General features: G+C 41.2%; 1 protein-coding gene across 1 annotated transcript in view; it reads left to right on the forward strand.

Annotated features, from left to right (window-relative positions):
- The window catches only part of CAPN9 (calpain 9), a 150124-nt gene that overhangs the window by 28079 nt on the left and 101403 nt on the right, over nucleotides 1-20642 (forward strand). Inside the window, exons 2-3 of the mRNA XM_068279531.1 lie at nucleotides 17173-17242; nucleotides 17739-17857. Of these exons, the coding sequence (XP_068135632.1) occupies nucleotides 17173-17242; nucleotides 17739-17857 (189 nt within the window). The remainder of the gene's footprint in view (nucleotides 1-17172; nucleotides 17243-17738; nucleotides 17858-20642) is intronic.

Genomic DNA, 20642 nt, shown 5'->3' on the forward strand with positions numbered 1-20642 from the left:
TTGTGGGCCCACCACCGACGCACACCATGAGGCCTCCTCTCACCAGGGGAGGACTGGGACCTTTTGGCCTGGGGGGACAACACAAACTAGAGGCACGTTTCACGGCATCTCCAGCCCAAAGCCATATCTTTCTTGTGTGCAAATCTTCAAATTGTGATGACTAACAGCCCCAGCCACACACACACACACACACACACACTATGTACCTGATGTCTAACCCCATTTCTCCGCACAATCTACCTGTCTGTCTGATGCCTAACCTTAAAAGAGTTATCAGGCTTTTTTTTTTTACGAAAATAAGTGCTACTTACCCAGGGCTCGTCCAGCTCCAAGCTCCCAGCATGTCCCTTGCCGCAGCTCTGCAGTCAGCTGTTCGCTGCCGCTGCCTCCCAGCCCCCGGCGATGACGTCAGGCCAACTGCGCCTGTGCGAGCGGTGCTGTCAATCACCGCCACATGGACCAGAGCGTACTGTGCAGACGCAGAACTACTGCGCCTGCGCAGTACACTCCGGTCCACGTGGCGGTGATTGACAGTGCTGCTCGCACAGACGCAGTACAGGCCGACATCCAGGTCGGACTGGTGCCATCGCCGGGGACTGGGAGGCAGCGGCAGCGAATGGCTGACTGCAGAGCTGCGGCGAGGGACATGCTGGGAGCGTGGGGCTGAAGGAAGCCCCGGGTAAGTAGCACTTATTTCATTAACAATGCCTGATAACTCCTTTAAACAACACCCCCCCCCCCCCCCACACACACACACACACACACACACAAAACTACCTACCTGGTGATGCCTAACCCCACTCCTGCCCACCCACCAAACAAACTACTTGTCTGACACCTACTCCCCCCCCCTCCAACTACCTGTTTGACAGTGCCTAACTGCCTGCCTCCCCCCTCCCCTGCCGCCAGTCACACCACAAGAAGAAAAAACGTTCCCCCTCAGGCCAGGGTCAGAATGGGGATGATTATCACACAAAAAAAAATTTAGAGGGCACTGGCCTGGGCAGAGAATTGAATTTGACAGCAGTAGCAGGCAGGCAGCAAAGTGTGAGTAACTCAGTGACAAGAAGGGAGAAGAAGTACAGAAACAAAATTTTTAAAAACCACCTTCTCCTCTGGCAACCTGGACCCGACCTCCTCTATCCTCCTGTCTCCTCAGCCCTACACCTCCTCCACAGCAGCAAGCAGCTATAGGTGGCATCTCCGACTCCCAGCCCCCAGAGTGTCCGACTCCTCCAGCCAGGACAGCCAGCCAGCCACTCGTAGCCGCAGCTCCAGGCCCCCAGCCCCCCCCAGCACAGAAAGCTGAAGAGTGAGACAGCTCACTCCGACGACACCTCAGGCACAGCAGCACAGGGGAGGACTGTGTCCGACTCCTCCAGCCAGCCACTCGTAGCCACAGCTCCAGGCCCCCAGCCCCCCCAGCACAGAAAGCTGAAGAGTGAGACAGCTCACTCCGATGACACCGCAGGCACAGCAGCACGTTGCGGGCGGCAATGGCTCCAGGCGGGGGGCGGAGTCAAGCAGGGTCAACCCACCTGGCCGGAGAGGACCTAAGCTATTTGTGTCCTTGTGCCGCTCACATCCACCGCAGGAGCAGCCACGCACAAGGGCACACCACGGCCGGCCGCCTCAGCCCCTTCTTTAATTGGATACTTCAACTTGCTGGGAAATATCGCGCGAGGTTGCGATCCCCACTGCGAACCTGTCACCTGTGGTATGTCTGCAGCCGCTGCGTATAGCAGTGGCCAGCCCTAATTACTTAAGATTCGGGCAGCCCGGGGGGCAATTGCCCCCCGTCCCCCTGGGCCAGTCCTCCCCTGCCTCTCACACTCTCCTAAATGGCCATCCAACCCCCTGCTGACAGCGGTAGTCCCTCAGCAACCTCTGCTGTTTTCTTGTGGCTTGTATGCTATCTGAACAGGGTTGCTGAGGGACTACCGCTGTCAGCAGGGGGGAGGGGGGCGGGAATACAGGGTTGGATGGCCATTTAGGAGAGTGTGAGAGGAGGCCTCATGGTGTGCGTCGGTGGTGGGCCCACAAATGTCAGATTGTGATTGGTGGACCAATGTGATTTGCATAGGCTACGCTGGGCGATCACTATTGGGCAGTAACCGTCACAACGACAGTGGGGAGCAATATATGAGTTACCACATATGTCTATGCATTGACCAGAGATGTTTTTAGTGGTTTTAAAAGGGGAGGGTTCAGCATCACACGTGCTAAGATTTTTTGTTTGCAGCTAATAAAGAATTTTTTGGTATAGGCACATGAAGAGTGAAATGTTTTTTGTGGTCACTAGAGTACGGTTTTCACCTTGATCTCTCCTCTGTTTTGAGTGGTGCTTCAAATAATCGTTGGCCACCCGATTCCTAGATGTGTATATGTGTATTATAATTTTGGGTTGGACACGAAAAAGATCCTCATAGATGTGAGGTTTTAGCAGCATACTTTACAGCAGGTGTGGTTTGAACTTAAACCCGGATAGGTCAATTTTAACATTTTGTTATATGGTTTCTAACCCAGGCGGGGGGGTCTGTGGAAAAGAATTCAGCATGGCATACGTTATTTCCACGGAAATAGAAGAAGATATTGATGGGGCATTCCAGGGAGCAGCTAAAGAAACAGGTGTGGTGAATGATGTAGAAGAAAACATTGATCCCCTATTCAGGGAACATAAGAAATTATTATTAAAATCATTAAGGAGAAAATAGGATATATCCACACTTAAGTTTTTTATGTGAAGGAGTGAGTAGTCCCATGGGGTTTAAGGGAGCGGATAGTTCCGGCGGAGCATTTGCATACAGAGCATTTTATCAAAGTATGGAAGGAGGAGTGTATAAAGAGAGGTATTACGACGATGAATATGATTATCGAGGAGGAACAGATCCAATTGGAGGAGCTGGGGGAAGAAATTGAGATGAGTAAGGGTGATCTGGATGCCTTTTTTTCAAAGATTTTTTTGGTATAGGCACATGAAGAGTGAAAGGTTTTTTGTGGTCACTATCACTGTGAACTTAGTCTGCTGTAAAGGTGGCCACTAACAATCCAATTTCTAATAAAAAATCGTTCGATCGATCAGAAAATTCTGATCGGAAGAAAAATCGTTCACTACACCATCAACGAACCAATCTCCGCTTCCTATATATCACAACCAACAAGAAATTTTAAATTTTGGTTTGACGAAAATCCAATCGTTTGTAATAGATTGTGCCCATCAACAGAGATTATTTGCAACCAATCTGATCAACATTTCTGATCGCTCGAACGATTTTTCGCTAGAAATTGGACCGTTAGTGGCCACCTTAAGTCTTTTTGAGCTCACATTGTAAAGTTGCATCTTGAGGCAGATGAAGGGACATGCATGTTAGGCGAAAACCCAGGGGTCTATCATTTTATGTAACATTTACGCTGGTTTTAAGATCTCCAAGTATTCAGATAATTTACCAGATTTGATAAGGCTACCTCCATATTCATAAGAGTGAAAATACAACTATAAAAAAAGGATTATTTTTAGCTTCAGATGATTTTTACTATACATAGTAGATGTTTCTTGAGACACTGGATGCATGATGAACTGTGTTCATGTCTGCTTTAATGCTGAATTCTACGCTTACTCATTACAAACTCTGACACAGCACACTGAGCACATATTTAAAGTAGCCACCTCCATTGACAAATGAAGCGTGCAAGGAACACACTGAATCCTATCTAGACAGCAAACAGCACTTGAATCCGTACAGCAGCAGCGAGGAGAGAAGCTGGCTGGCACAGAAATGACTGTACATAGAACAAACACAGAAAGATAAACCTTGTACATGGGGCTGCATGCTTCAAACCAACAGCTACTTCCATATACTGTACATCCGGCTGGGATTTCTCTAAATAATCACATTTCTAAGCATAAAAAGTCTGCCTGAAAGGTGCACAGCACACAAACAAAATATCCAATTAGTTTATGGAGAATCATTAGGATTAAATACAGAGCAATATATTTCAACATGTATACTGTAGATGTTCCATGATACTCTTCCATCATTAGCGCTGCAGTTTGTAGGTATGAATGACTGTATGCAGTAGTGATGTATAACATTCATATTACACTGACGTTTTTATGCAGCACTTTACAAATTCCATAGTCATGCAATTAACTAACTATCCCTTGGAGGAGCTCAAAACCCAAGGTCTCAAACATAGTCTTAGGGCAATTTGTGGGGAGGCCGGTTACCCCAACAGTATGTTTTGATATTGTAAAGCACACAGGATACCCAGTGTGGTCATGGGTCAGTGGTTTTTTTTTTTATTTTATTATTATTGTTATGGGCTAAATTATCTACCGTACATTAAGGAGGCATATGTCAAAAATCAGCACCGTTATCTGGCTGTATGGCAGAAAGTAATTTACTCATGGCATTTAAAACAAACCTGAACTGAAAATTAAAAGTCAAAATCTCTACATGTCATACTTGCCTACTTACTTCCCGTGTAGTGTACTCATCAATCTTTCTCCTCTCCTGTGAATTTTGGTTACTCCATTTAGAAAATGGCCATTACCCCCATAACCGTTTCATGATCAGCACACTGTTAAACTGTAATATCGCCAACTTGAGCCAGAGGGAAACATGGACATTACCTTGCTCATCAACAACTGCTATATTTCAATTCTGACAAAAACTTGTCAGAACTGGAAGGAATCCTTGTAAGAAGAAAATGGTGAGCTTCTGAGAAAAACTCACGGCGAGGTAAATATGTAATATTCATATACAGATGCATCATGTGCATACATGAAAAAAAGGTGCAGGGGATTGCCGCTACAATTAGTGATATTCTACAGCTGGATTCCGATAGTAAAATATTGGTTATGTTTACCAATATTTTACTATGGCTAAACCTAACCCTACTCGCACACAAATCCCTCCCTCAACCAATGCCTAACCCTAACATCCCCTGGTGGTGCCTAACTGTAGGACCGCCCCTGGTGGTGCCCAAACCTAAGACCCCATCCACCGGTGGTGCCTAACACTAAGACACCCCCCCCCAAATGGTGCCTAACCCTAAGATCCCCAGTACCTAACCCTAATCCATAGCACAAAGCCGCAAAATGCAGTGAGCTAGGTAAACTTTGGCGCTTTGAGGCGCCTGATTAGTGGTAGTGAAAGTACATTTCGGAGCCCGATAGCATCACAGGCGCCAGAGGCTTGCAGGAATGCTAATTTGCAGCATTGCATAGCGGGCACAGAGCAATGCTGCAAAATTACTTTTACTACCGCTAATCGGGCACCTCCAGGTGTTGAAATTTACCTTGCTTGCCACATATTGCGCCCATTACAAAAGCCACAATTTGCGACAAAGAAGGTACATTTTGGCGCCATGATTTCTGTCTTTTTCTGCAAATCACAGCTTTTACAATATGCGCCTACAGCAGTGCCTTTTGTTTCTGTAAGGGCTCCTGCGCCCTTTTTTCCAGTTTCTAATCCTGTGCCCTTTTTCCAGTTTCGCATCATGTGTTTGTGTTAAATAATTTTACCTGGTTCAGGTTCACTTTAAGTAAATATAAATTAAAAAGAGAATTTGAAGGAATTATATACATTTTAAACATTTAGTAATTAATTTCAAATGTTGAGAAGTTTATTTATTTGGAATATTTTATCTGTTAAATGACACTGTCATTCGGTACAATAACTTTTCTGTAAAATTCTTGGAAAAAGAAACCACTTTTGTAGTGCTCCTGAAACCATAAAACAAAATTTGGTGTGCCAGACCCTGAACTCAAGATATAGCTGGTCCACACCCTCACATTGCCAACATTTTATATATAAAAACTGTTTCATCAACTGACTTGGCAAGGTGCAATAGCAGCATACCTGCTCCAGCTGAATTCATATGTTTTTTGGCAATAAAAATAGCTGCGGCAAGAGAGGATACCTTTTGTCTATGATTTTTTTTTTCTTGTTTAAACAGTTGTAAACGCAGACAGGAAGCATGACTGACTTGTTCGTCTGTCCTCTGCTCACAATCCTGATTCCAGAATGAAAACTAGTTTTTGAAGGGTTAATTACTTGGGGCTTTTTCAGACTAATGGTTAAACACACCATTTAAATGTTCTAGGGATATGCATCTCTCATTTGCAAAATAATGTAACCGAATGGGTTCGTTTGTAGCCACAAGCACGTCAGGGGTTGACGTGCAGTTACTGCCCAGTAAAAAAACGTTGCAAGTCACGTCCAGAGCCAGCTGCCACCGGTTCAGATGCATTTGCAGAGATTGCAGATTGCAGTACAGGACACTTGCAACTGGCTGGAAACTTAGTTTTATATGCCCATAAAAACAAAGTAACCAAGTTGAAACACCATTTGCCATTCATTTTTGTAATACGGCATGTGTGCCAAACTTTAATCACTGAGTTTTTCCTGCACAAAAACCATACTAGGGAAAACCATTTAAAATAGAAAGAAGCTGCCCCCTTTTTCACTGTTCTGCCTGGTAAACGCCTTGAGGTTTTCTGGAAGATTTACTGCCAGATCGATTATATTTCCGATCAATTTTTCGGATTGACATTCACTTCTATGGAAAAACAATCAGAAAATTTATCGGAAAACAGATTAGAAATGTTGGAAATGATCGACCTGGAATTATATCTGCCTGAAAATCCCATTGTGTGTACCAGGCATTACAAACTATTGTACTTCTCTAATAAAGTCTAATACAATTAAAGCAAAACAACCACCCACTACCATCCAGTTCATAGCTGGAACCCATGGCAGTTTTTAATCAGAGACAGTCTTCCCGTTCCTGCTTATAGTTTTGGAAGCCTCTAAACCTTGGCACAGAACCCGCTTTTTTGGCTTATGTGCTTGACGGCCCTTTCCTCTGGCGTTAACAGTCAAAATAGGAGTGCAAAAGAGAATTGTTAGTGATGATAATGTGAGATAAAATGACCAGAGATGTGCTGCCACATTCCTTGATAAAAGGGCCATACAAGGTGTTGGAGTAAGGAGAATCAGCGCTAATGTAACTGCATCAGTGAGGGGGCTGGACAGTGACCATACTTTTATACTTTGTAGCATAATATGTTGTGTCCAAGTGACCTCAGAAAACTTTCATAGCTCTTCGGGCTCCCCCAAGATATCAAGTGCTGCCTACCACCCCCTTCTTCCGAATGCAGTGGAGATTACCTCCACCAGCACCAGACCTGCTCTCTTTCACTATAGGCTTCCACTGTTAGCCTACTTATTAAAGGAACACTATCGATTAACATGTTTTTTTCAATTGAGATATGAAATGTTTGGGAAGTGCTGCTAAGTAGGGATGTATACATTTGAATCCTTATCTCTTTTACTGTTACCTAATTCCTCTCACACTTGGCAGTCTGCTGTAATCTGACAGCAGAATGAGCCATGAGGGGGAATTCCCTCACAATGCATCTGTTAACCGTGTGTGTGCAGAGAGCTCAGTAAGAGACAGGCAGAGCTTTCTCTCACAGAGAAAAGAAAATGTATCTAATGTGCAACATAAACATTTATAATTATGTGTGTGAAACCTGATACCTGACAGGCTTTTGTTTTCATATAACTCTGCTTCAATATTACACTGTTCTTAGCATGTCTGCAGAGATTCATACCTTTGCAAGTGAGACATTCCAAAGAGGCTAAAATCTACACACATTGAATTACAGCTTTTGCCTCTGATATTTAACATGAAAAGTAGGAAAATGTTTACACAGCTGCTTAGACATTATTTGTACATTGTCCTTTTAGAACACTTGGTTTGATAGTGTTCCTTTAAAGAGAAACTCCAACCTAGAATTGAACTTTATCCCAATCAGTAGCTGATGCCCCCTTTTACATGAGAAATATGATTTTCACAAACAGACCATCAGGGGGCGCTGTATGACTGATTTTGTGCTGAAACCCCTCCCACAAGAAGCTCTGAATACCGCGGTACTCTGGGCAAACTGCCACAATGTAACAATGTTCACAGACAGGAAATAGCTGTTTACAGCTGTCTGTAACAGCCAGAACAGCTAGAAACAGCTACATAACCTGCCCACAGTAACAATGTCACCATGTAATACATGTCAGAATGTGAATCTGGGAGAGGAAAGATTTTACAATGAGCAAACACTGACTAAATTATTTATACATAATTATGGTAAAAAATGAAGCACTTTTTTTACTAAATTATTTTCACTGGAGTTCCTCTTTAAAGCGACCTTGCAGTTATATGCTCATAATGAGATAAACATTTACTTACAGTTTCAGTCCTACATAGAAGTAGCCTGCGTCTGTTTATTCTCACCATAAGTGTTAATAATTCAAGGCTCTAAATGGATGTTTCTATGCAGTCAGAACAGCAACTCTGATAATTAATGAACGGGAAAAACTCCAATATGGCTTTGAAAAACACTTGTCAGTGCAGGGAAACGATAAAAAGTTCACTAACATTTGTCTAATGCCTATATGGGAGCTGAATAAGCATGATTATTCACAAGGCAGTTTATTTTCACTCCAGAATTGTTTTAGGCCCTGGAGCAGACCCAGAACTCAAGCAGGCGATGTTAACTGCTCTGCTGTGCTACTCTGTATTGGAGTGGTGGATGATCTGAAAGATGTCCCCTGGTTTGGAGAATTGGAAATTGCACAGCCACCCAGTTCCAGGCTCCTCTAGCAGATGTAGGGTTGCAGTAGTTATGCTACTGATTCCTTTCATGGCAACTTTATTTTACATTAAAGTTTGTATTTTATATTCATTCATACAATACAAAGCAAAAGACATAAATCGGTGCATTAATTCAATAATTAATACAAGAAATTAACTTTCAAAAAAGTAGTGTGGGGGAAGTCATTACTCTACATTAATACAGCACAATAAATACTTGATGTAGCTAAAATAAATACGTAAATAAATAAATATACTAATTTTACACTTCCTGTCCTTGTTCCAGCTGGCACACAAATAAAAAAAGCGGTAAAGTTCAGACTGTGACAGTGGTAATCCCCCCAGTGCAGTGCCTGTGCTGAAGCTGGGCACAGGTGGAAACTAGAAACCGCACACAAAACTTTCTCAATCTCAAGGAGCTATTTCTAGGATCATGATTCATAGATGAAGTGACACAGAAATAAAATCTGGACACCAGCCACTGATCAGTAGCAGGCTTATTGTAGCAGCTATAATCTTCAGCAGACATTCTTCACGCACAGTTTCAGCCAGGCAGACAATAGAATCAGTGAAGGGCAAATCACACAGTGCTTTCTCAGAACCGGTCTGCACTGGTGACATACAGCACCTCAGGCTCCACACAACACACACACACAACAGTCTTTTGTTCCAAAATATGAATTTGGCCTCCAGCCAAACAACTTGTTTCTGGCACAGAAATGGAAGGTCAGCTGCACAAAGTCGGCATAGCATTATTATTATACATAATTGTGCCACACACCTAGACAGCAGCACAGTCTAAGGTAATATCAGTTCAGTAATAACTTTTGATGTGCAATGCAGCAGGGGTAGACCAATAATGCATGTGCTGTCAGTGAGTTTTTATTCATCTTAGTTTACCTCTCCATCCTCTAGTCATGGGGTTGCCTTTTAAAAACAGTAACTCCATACTGAGTAATATCACTGCCACTTGCCATTAGTACTAAGGTGATGACAGGTGAAGAACCTCACTGCACACTTCTGCCAAGCATGTTGGGTAATAAAAACAAAACATTGTTGCTATTGTGCGATACCGGTGAATGGTGGACAAAACTGATCATCTGATTTTAAAAACAAAATATCAAACTGTTTTAAAATATTTTAAAATATATCAAAGCGGAACAGCTGAAAAAATACACTGTCCAATAGAGTGCGCTGTAACCAGATTTGGTAAACCTATTAAAAGTCCATGCAAATTGTATAGCGCGTGTATCTTTCTGATATTCATGTGCAAACTCCACTTTCATATGATGTAATCCTCCACCATAGAGACCCGATAGCATGCAGACTCACCAGATAATTTGGCCACTGCTAGACTGGCCAAATGCGCACATATCTAGAAAGCCTTGGAGCCTCAGGATCCTGGTGCCATTCCATATAAAGGCTATATGAACTGCCAGATGAGTTTCCCAGTTTCTTGCAACATGTACCTCAAAACGATTGCTCTCATAGCGTGATACATTAAAAACAATAAAACTTTTATTTTAAAATCACGCTTACATGCGTCTTGTTGTCATAATCGCATAGAGTTTTCATACGGGCATATTTGGCCAGTCTAGCAGTGGCCGAATTTTCTGGTGAGTCTGTATGCTATCGGGAGTCTATGGTGGAGGATCACATCATATGAAAGTGGAGTTTGCTCTGACACATACCATCCTGCTTATTTGCCCAATGCAGGCACATTGAGGTAGGTTTAAAATATTTTTTTACCTGTTACAAGATTTAAATTTTCTAAATGTCTCCTTTTGTAATGTAAAATTTATGTCCACTATACCTTTCTTCCCATTTGAAAGCCTCACAGCAGGACCACGTTTTATTAAAGCAATGTCAACAGAATTATTGTATACTTCAAATGCATTTAATTTTTCAGAATTGTACAATTGTTGCATTGGTTCAGGCTCCTTCTCATTTCTCACTTCCTCTGGTACAAAGGCCACAACTCCAAAACTGACAACCAATGATGGCCACCACAATTGGTACAGAGGCATAACTGATTAAGTGATGTGAGCAGTTACAGCATTACAGCATTAATCCCAGGCTCCCACTTTGCTATTCATTCATCACAGCAGGGTGTATTGATTTGGACTGAGGGAGGGGAAGGAGCAAGTGAAGAGGAATCTTCATGTAGATGGAAAGGAACACCATGCACTTGATATTTTACCTTTTTCCACACAAGTAACAGGTTGTTTTTTTTTTTGTTTTTTTTAAACAATACACATTTTATAGACAGTCCTCTGTTATTGTCTAGTAAAATAAATGCATTAAAAAGGGTGGCCAAGAAAAGTTTTAATGTGACTTCAAGGATACTTATAAAACAAATGCCAAATCTTTAAAGATGAACTGTAACCAAGGATTGAACTTCATCCCAATCAGTAGCCGATACCCCTTTTCCCATGATAAATCTTTCCCTTTTCTTGAATAGATCAGGGGGTCTGTATGGCTGATATTGTGGTAAAACCTCTCCTACTGTGTGATTTCAGCACCTAGCTCCTTACAGTTTGCTGTCTGTGAGCCTTATTGCATTGTGGGAATTGACAACTGTTTCCAACTGCCAAGCAACTAGTATCTCTCTCTGTGCATATGCATATGTATAAAAACACAACCATTTCACTACAGTTGCTCTTTAAAGGACCGCTATTGTGAAAAATTGTAATAGTTCAAATGCATGTAAACATATCAAAATAAGTATGTTTCTTCCAAAGTAAAATAAGCCGTAGATTACTTTTCTTTTATGTTGGTGTCAACATAGGTACTAGAAATCTGACAGAACCGACAGGTTTTGAACTAGTCCATGTCTTCATGTCGGATTCTCAGCAAGGCTTTTATTCTTTACAAAGACATTTCATGAAAAGGCTATATACAATGATGCTGGCTAGCCTTCCTGCTCTCTTCACACTTTTTTGGCAGTTGGACAGAGCAACTGCCATTCACTAAGTGCTTTTGAAACTAAACAAAACCATGAGAATCCCCTATGAGGAGATGGGCTAGTCCAAAACCTGTTGGTTCTGTCGGATTTCTACTACCTAGTGTAAATGAAAGCAACATAGGAGAAAAGTAATGTATGGCTCATTTTACTCTGGAATCAATTAACTTCTTATTTGTATGTGTTTACATGTATTTTAAATTTTACGATTTTTGCGATAGTGGTCATTTAAAGGTGGCCATACAAAATACAATTTGATTGTACAGTATTTACTTTTTCCAGCCTTGCCAGCATGTATGCAGTATGAGTTAAGCAGATCAGATGTAACGGTGATAGATAATTTAGGTAGACTATTGTTGTGAACTGGTCTATGCTATTTGTAATTTGTAATCTGCTATGAAAATGTGTGAACATTAAAGGATACTCAAAGTCACATGATGAGATAGACATGGGTATGTACAGTGCCTAGCACACAAATAACTATGCTGTGTTCCTTTTTTTTCTTTCTGTGCCTGAAAGAGTTAAATATCAGGTATGTAAGTGACTGACTCAGTCCTGACCCTCACTGATAAGAATTTCCCCTTTTTATCTCTTCCTTGCTTTTAGAAGCCATTTTCTGCTAGGAAAGTTTTTTATAGTTTGAATTTCTTATCAGTGAGGATCATACTGTAGTCACTTCCTGTCTGAGTCAGGACTGAGTCAGCCACTTACATACCTGATATTTAACTCTTTCAGACAGAGAAAGAAAAAAGGGAACACAGCATAGTTATTTGTGTGCTAGGCACTGTACATACACATGTCTATCTCATCATGTCACATGTCAGTTCAGGTATCCTTTAACCATTTAAGCCTCCTGGACGTAGAAGCTACGTCCAGGAGGCCATGTGTGCTCCCATGGCCGATTGTGCACGCGCGCTCCCGGCCGCAAATCGTTAGCCCAGGAATGAAACAATCGGGACATGGTGCCCGATGATTGATTCCTCTCCCCAAACCGACCACTTCTCTCGGAAGCCTCGCTTTTTCTGCCTCTTGCGTCCCCCTATGTCCCTCTGAGCGTACATGTTACGCTTAGAGTGACGTCATGTAAACAAACTCATGGCTGCCATCTTGTGGCCAAAAAGTAAAACTACATCTAAATGTAAAAAAAAATTAAAAAAAATACACATATATCTACATAAAAAAATACTATTTACATCCCACCCTCCCAAAAATACCCACATAAAATGTTTAATAAAAAAACAAAAAAACAAATTACAATAAAAAAAAGTAAATATTTACCTAAGGGTCTAAACTTTTTATATATCAATGTAAAGATGAAATATTTTTTTTTTTTTAATTATAAGCTTGTAAATAGTGATGGATGCAAAACGGAAAAAATGCACTTTTATTTCCAAATAAATATTGTCGCCATACATTGTGATAGGGACATAATTTAAACGGTGTAATAACCAGGACAAATGGGCAAATACAATACGTGGGTTTAATTATGGAGGCATGTATTATTTAAAAACTATAATGGCCGAAAACTGAGAAATAATGAATTTTTTCCGTTTTTTTCTTATTCTTCCTGTTAAAATGCATTTACAGTAAAGTGGCTCTTAGCAAAATGTACACCCCCCCCCCCCCCCCAAAGAAAGCCTAATTGGTGGCGGAAAAACAAGATATAGATCAGTTCATGGTGATAAGTAGTGATAAAGTTATAGGCTAATGAATGGGAGGTGAATATTGCTCGGATGCATAAAGTGAAAACGACTGAGGGTTGAAATGTATTGCAGTTAGATTGTATATTGTACATCCACTACAGAAATTATTTTGAACACTGTGAAAAATGATTATATATGATTAGTATATGATGTGCCTCATACATTGGCAACCAGTTCTGATTGGTTTACTGCTGAAGTTCACCAAGCTCTGGATGTGCCTAACATGACTGATTGTTTACTGCTGAGTTTACCAAGCTCTGTATGTGCCTAACCTGTTCCTGACAGTCCATAATTCCCTGATTTAAATAATGACTGGGGGGCAGTGATCAATGCACCACACTGATTCCAATCAGATTTCTAGTCCGAGCAGTAAATATGACTGTGAAAAAACAGGCTATCATCTGAATGAGGCAAGAGACTTCATGCAGTTCAACCAAACTGATTCAACCAAAGTGTTCAAATTCTCTAACCACTTGTTATCGCCCAAGCATGTGTGAGTCGCAGCCTTAGAAGGTTTTAGAAAGTATTAATTTGTTTTAGCTTTTTAATAAATGTAATACATTTGTATATCTGTATGGAGGCAGAGGTTTTGTCATGTGTATGGTTACCTGTGGGAATATGATTTATGTAATCAGTTCATGGATTTAAATGATAGAAATAAAAATACCAACAAATATTTACTCTTAACTGACAAAAATAAAGATTGTATTGCAAAGCCAATCAACTTAAGTCTAAAGAAAACCAACATTTAAATGTCTGGTAATGTGAAGTGTGTAGTCAACCAGTTTCTTGAATCACATTTATAAGACTTTTAAGATTCTTCACATATTTACCTTTGGACAATATCTCCTCCACCCATGGCAGCAATTCTAACTTAACAGCTACATAAATGTGCTACACCCAAAGCCTAAACACCAACAAAGCAAGATTTTAACACTTGTAGTTAGTTGCAGTGGCGCAGCAATAGGGAGTGCAGAGGTAGCCACTGCATTGGGGCCCTTGGGCTAGAGGGGCTCCGAGGGGCCCACGCCTCAAACACAGTATTATCTCTTTATTGGTCCTGTGCTGATAATATTCACTTCTATAGTTGATTTGAATAGTGATAATTAACACACAGTTTCCCATCCCCTTCTTGCACCTCTGACACTGTGGTTGTCCTTGATTGGTTTTGGTGCGCCCAATATCAATTTTCATGTATAGGGTGCTTGCGGGGCTCCAATGCTAACTTGCACCGGGGCCCACAGCTTCTTAGCTACGCCACTGGTTAGTTGTTAGTTGGTTGTCACACAGGCTACTGAAGTGATCAATGTCTCAGACTTTGGATAATAGATATAGTTTCAGATTAAACTTAGATTTTGGTGTCTGTGCAAAAATGTTATCGCTATCATTATAAGAATTATTACACCCTTGTTTTGTCCTAAAAATAGAAATCTTATTATTCTTTATTTATATAGCTCCAATATCTTCCTTAGTGCTATAATGCAGGAGTAGTTTAGCACACTGTACAATCAAGACATCCAGCAACAACTCAAATACAAATACATACATAGTTAATGTGTGGATTGAGACATCACCAATACTGGTACATGTTAATTTCATAAAATACAGCAGAAACAAGAAACATGGGGGGAGGTGCCTGCACTTGTGAGCCTTCAACCTAGAGTAGCAGTTCTCAATCTCAAACTGGGTGTCACGGCACACTAGAGCACACCCTTGGTGTGCAGCATCTTCCCCTCCTGTATTCAGGACTGTGAGAACCAAGTGATATGGGGGGGGAGTGTCACAATGCAATATTCTTCTCCAATCCTGAATCTCCTCCCCTCATGTGCACCGTCCCCCCCCCCCCCACACCCACCCAGTCGACATGCAGCTGAGGAGGAGCCATTTGGGGTGAGTGCTGTTGCAGGAACGTGATAGGAGGTAAATATAAACAATTCCATTCCCAACTCCACTTGTAGTGGGGTGCATGGAGCACACAACAAGTAATTAGCAGTGCATGTTTCAGAGTGAATATTACTTGGGGGTGTGGAGTGTATGTTTCGGGTGCATGGTGTGGAGCGTATGTTTTGCGTGCATGGTGCAGAGTGTATGTTTCAGGTGCAAGGTGTGGAGTTTATGATGTTTTGGGGGTATCTTGAAAAAATGGCAGCAAGGGTGCCCCAGCTGAAAAAGTTTGAGAACCACTGATCTAGAGGCTAGTGGGGTGGACTGGAGACACTAGTGGAGGAGACAAGCGGGTTAGTGGATAAAGCAGTTGGCCTCCAATGCCAGCTATAAAAATTGTAAGCTTCTTAAATATATTTATGTAAATATTCTTTTGCACTTTTTTGGTATTCAGACCGATGTTTTGGAGGGTTTTCCATTTGTAAATGTAATTTTTAATAAATATTCATTGTAAATAATTTTTGTTTGTTTGTTTGTTTGTTTGTTTCTTTCTTTCTTTCTTTCTTTCTTTCTTTCTTTCTTTCTTTCTTTCTTTCTTTCTTTCTTTCTTTCTTTCTTTCTTTCTTTCTTGTTTCTTTCTTTCTTTCTTGTTTCTTTCTTTCTTTCTTTCTTTCTTTCTTTCTTTCTTTCTTTCTTTCTTTCTTTTCTTTCTTGTTTCTTGTTTCTTTCTTTCTTTCTTTCTTGTTTCTTTCTTGTTTCTTTCTTTCTTTCTTGTTTCTTTCTTTCTTTCTTGTTTCTTTCTTTCTTTTTCTTTCTTTCTTTCTTTCTTTCTTTCTTTCTTTCTTTCTTTCTTTCTTTCTTTCTTTCTTTCTTTCTTTCTTTCTTTTTCTTTCTTTCTTTCTTTCTTTCTTTCTTTCTTTCTTTCTTTCTTTCTTTCTTTTTCTTTCTTTCAGTAGGGTTGAGAATGTAATGATTTTACCCAGTTATGCTGCATACACACTTGAGATAAAAGTCTTTGGAAAAGGCAAGATCACAGACCAATTTTACCCCATTCCATGTAGTATGAGAGCCATACCTACACAGTCTATTCTATGGAGCTGCACTCCCCATCAGATAAAATCTTTGCAAGATGCTGCACACAAAGATGCCCGTACACACTCAAAAGATCATTATCTGCAAAAGATCTATTCCTGCAAAAGATCCATTCCTGCAAAATGCATTCATAGTCTATATATCTGCAGATCATCATACACACCTTGTTTAGCAGACTTCATCTGCATATATGGCAATCATCTGCAGATCTGAAAATCCATCCTGGTGGATCTGATCTGCAGATGATCTGCAGATGATTGCCTGTTAAACAAGGTGTGTATGATGATCCGCAGATCTCATAGACTATGAATGCATTTTGAAGGAATGGATCTATTGCAGGAATAGATCTTTTGCAGATAATGATCTTTTGAGTGTGTACGGGCATCTGTGTGTGCAGCATCTTGCAAAGATGTTTATCTGATGGGGAGTGCAGCTCCATAGAATAGACTGTGTAGAGTATGGCTCTCATACTACAGGGAATGGGGTAAAATTGGTCTGTGATCTTGCCTTTTCCAAAGACTTTTATCTCAAGTGTGTATGCAGCATTACTCTATCTTGAATATAGTTATACACTAAACCACTTCTTGTGGTTATTGATTCCCTGTTCATCTTGGATGGGTTTTGGTCCTGGCTGCTAGCACTCATTATTGAGGGGAGCTCCTGCCCAGAAACAGTGTTTTCTTTTCTTGACAGCAGTGATAACTTCACAGAGAATGTACTTGTCCATCATACAGAAACAAGTTGTTGTCTTGTGTTTGCTTATTTTTTTTGCTGTGAATGAGAAAAACTTCCTTAAAATTCTGCATAGAGGTAGGTTTTAATAAAACGTCCATAAATCAGTATTTTGACATTTACTCATGCTTTCTTTACCAGGAAATTGTGAAAGATCCAGAATTTATATTAGGTGGTGCTTCAAGAACAGATGTTTGTCAAGGTGACCTTGGTAAGTTTTTTTTTTTTGTTTGTTTTTTTGCATCGTCTGCCTATTAAATTACTATGTTTACATCTTTAGGTCCATCTCTTTACAGAGAACACACATTCATATGTTGATATCTGGACACCTTTACAGTCTTGGCAAGTATACTGAGGCCCATAGTGTAGTTGTGATAATTTTGAGTGTTCATTATGGCACCTTAAATCCACAGAAGACAAGGTTGCCACCAGTCTGGTTTTAGACTGACTGAGCTGTTTTCACTTGGACAGATTTTGAGTCCCTTCTGCTATCCAAAAGTTAGCTGTCAAATGTTTTCCACCTAATAGCAAACACTTTTTAAATGAAAGCTGGCCAAGTTTGCAGGATCACTTATGCCCTCAGTTGAGCTTTTTACCCTGCGTTACCTATGTTAAATCGGGTCCTTTGTGATCTTATGGAATACTAAAAGAGGCTAAAGAAAGCAAAACACGACTATCATTTATTTGTTATTTATGTATTCTTTCAGGAGACTGTTGGCTATTGGCTGCCATCGCTTCTCTAACTCTTAATGAGAAGGTACTACACAGGGTTGTACCACCTGACCAGTCTTTTGGGTCTGGGTATGCTGGAATATTTCATTTTCAGGTATGAGCACAATCATTTTTAAAATGTCTTCTCTGTTATGGAAAGCATAGGTTCTCAGTTCTCGATCTCACTGCTCACCAACAGTTAATGTATTCTTAGACCCAGCTTTTAATCTATGTAACCTGAACTGCTGTACATGGATGGCACAGTGCAAGGGAGCTTACAGAGACGCTGTGCATACTGTACCAAGCAGCAGCCACTGTCAGTCAGCGACCAGTCAACTCATTCTTCTGAATTATGGCCAGGAATTAGTGTATATGAAGATTAGGCTACTGTGCTGGAAAATACCGTGAGAAGAACGTGAACATTTCACACAGGCTAAAACACACAGTGGTGGATGAGCATGTCTGACTGTTTTATCTATTTTTTTTTTAGGACTTTACTTTTTGGTTCACTAGGGTGATTTATGATTCACATAAAAAAGTTTGTGTTCATTTACTACCTAAAGAACTTCATAAATTAGAATGTGTTCAAATCTGTGTTACCGAAATGAGTCTTGACATTTTTTTGTCTCAAGTGCCTGGCTTAAGGGCTAACTTGAGACCTGAGCTGCAGTGGAGTGACCTTGTATGTCTGTCTTTTGCAGCAAGAAATTCTAATGAGTCCTATGAACGCTAAAGGTACACACACAGACACAGACACACAGGCACACAGACACAGACACACAAACAGGGCTGTATTTAGGGTTTGGGCTCCCCTAGGCACCCCAAACCTATGGCGCCCCCCCCCGGGCGAAAATATGGGCGTGGCCACAGAATGCCATGGGCATGTCCATAACCTACAGTGGGTGTGGCCAATTCAAATTTCCTAGTAAGAGTGCAGCCCAAAGTCGGTGGGGCCATGTTTTCTCCCCGGGTATGAGTAAAGGGACCCTAAAAAAGCAAGTAGGAAATGTTCCCCCAAAAAAACACACATTAGCCAGTGTTCTCTCGCACAAAATAGTGGTAGGTATTAGAATGTGAGCGCCCCTGAGAAAAGTCAGTAACATGACTATGTTCTCTGCAAAGTGCTGCAGAAGATGCCAGCAGAGCTGTGGAGTCAGAGTTGGAGTCGAGGATGCTATATAACTACATAATAATATGGTAGGACATTAGACTATGGCATGATTAGATTGTAAGCTCCTCAGAGGATAGTCAGTGACATGACTACATACTCTGTGAAGTACTGCTGAAGATGGTAGTACAATATAGTACAGTAGTATGGCAGCATGGTGGCGTAGTGGTTAGCGCTCTCGCATTGCAGCGCTGGGTTCCCGGTTTGAATCCCAGCCAGGTCAACATCTGCAAGGAGTTTGTATGTTCTCCCTTTGTCTGTGTGGGTTTCCTTCAGACACTCTGGTTTCCTCCCACATCCCAATACCATACGATACAGATAAGTTAATTGACTTCCCCCTAAAAATTGGCCCTAGACTACGATACATACATACACATATGACTATGGTAGGGATTAGATTGTGAGCCCCTCTGTGGGACAGTTAGTGACAAGACAATATATACTCTGTACAGCGCTGCATAATATGTTGGCGCTAAATAATTAGTATCAGTATAAAGTAGCCAGGTCTATAGGTGTCCCCAATATAGACATACTATAGGTGTCCCCAGTATAGATAGCCAAGTCTATAGTTATCCCCAGTTTAGGTAGTAGTCAGGGGCGTAACTAGAAATCACTGGGCCCCCTTGCAAAAATTTGGATGGGGCCCCCCATAGGTGCCAAATAATCGTAATGGGGCAGCGTTTCACTATAAAATAATTGTAATGGGGCAGCATTTCACCATAAAATCGTAATGCAGCAATGTTTCACCATAAAATAATCGCAATGTGGGCAACATTTCACCAGAAAATAATCGCAATGAGTGCAACATTTCAGCAGAAAATAAATGCAATGAGTGCAACATTCCAGCAGAAAATAAACGCAATGAGTGCAACATTTTAGCAGAAAATAAACGCAATGAGTACAACATTTCAGCAACATGCACCAGATAATAATCATACAGTGGGCAGCATTTCACCAGAGAATAATCGCAATGAGTGCAGCATTTCACCAGAGAATAATCGCAATGAGTGCATCATTTCACCAGATAATAGTCGTACAGTGGGCAGCATTTTACCACAAAATAATCGCACCCTGGCTAACATTTCACCAGAAAATAATCGCACCCTGGGCAGCATTTCATCACAAAATAATCGTACAGTGGGCAGCATTTCACCAGAATCAATTGCAACGATTAGGTAGTAGGTATATAGGTGTCCCCCAGTTTAGGAAAAAGGTATATAGGTGTCCCCCCAGTTTAGGTAGTATATAGATAGATAGATAGATAGATGTGTGTCCCCCAGTTTAGGAAGTCGGTATATAGGTGTCCCCCAGTTTAGGTAGTATGTGTCCCCCAGTTTAGGTAGTAGGTATATAGGTGTCCCCCAGTTTAGGTAATAGGTATGTAGGTGTCCCCCAGTTTAGGTAGTAGGTATATAGGTGTCCCCCAGTTTAGGAAGTAGATATATAGGTGTCCCCCAGTTTAGGTAGTAGGTATATAGGTGTCCCCCAGTTTAGGTAGTAGGTATATAGGTGTCCCCCAGTTTAGGTAGTAGGTATATAGGTGTCCCCCAGTTTAGGTAGTAGGTATATAGATGTCCCCCAGTTTAGGAAGTAGATATATAGCTGTCCCCCAGTAGGTAATAGGTATATAGGTGTCCCCCAGTTTAGGTAGTAGGTATATAGGTGTCCCCCAGTTTAGGTAATAGGTATATAGGTGTCCCCCAGTTTAGGTAATAGGTATATAGGTGTCCCC

The sequence above is a fragment of the Hyperolius riggenbachi genome, chromosome 4, assembly GCF_040937935.1.
Source record: "Hyperolius riggenbachi isolate aHypRig1 chromosome 4, aHypRig1.pri, whole genome shotgun sequence".
NCBI lineage: Eukaryota > Metazoa > Chordata > Amphibia > Anura > Hyperoliidae > Hyperolius > Hyperolius riggenbachi.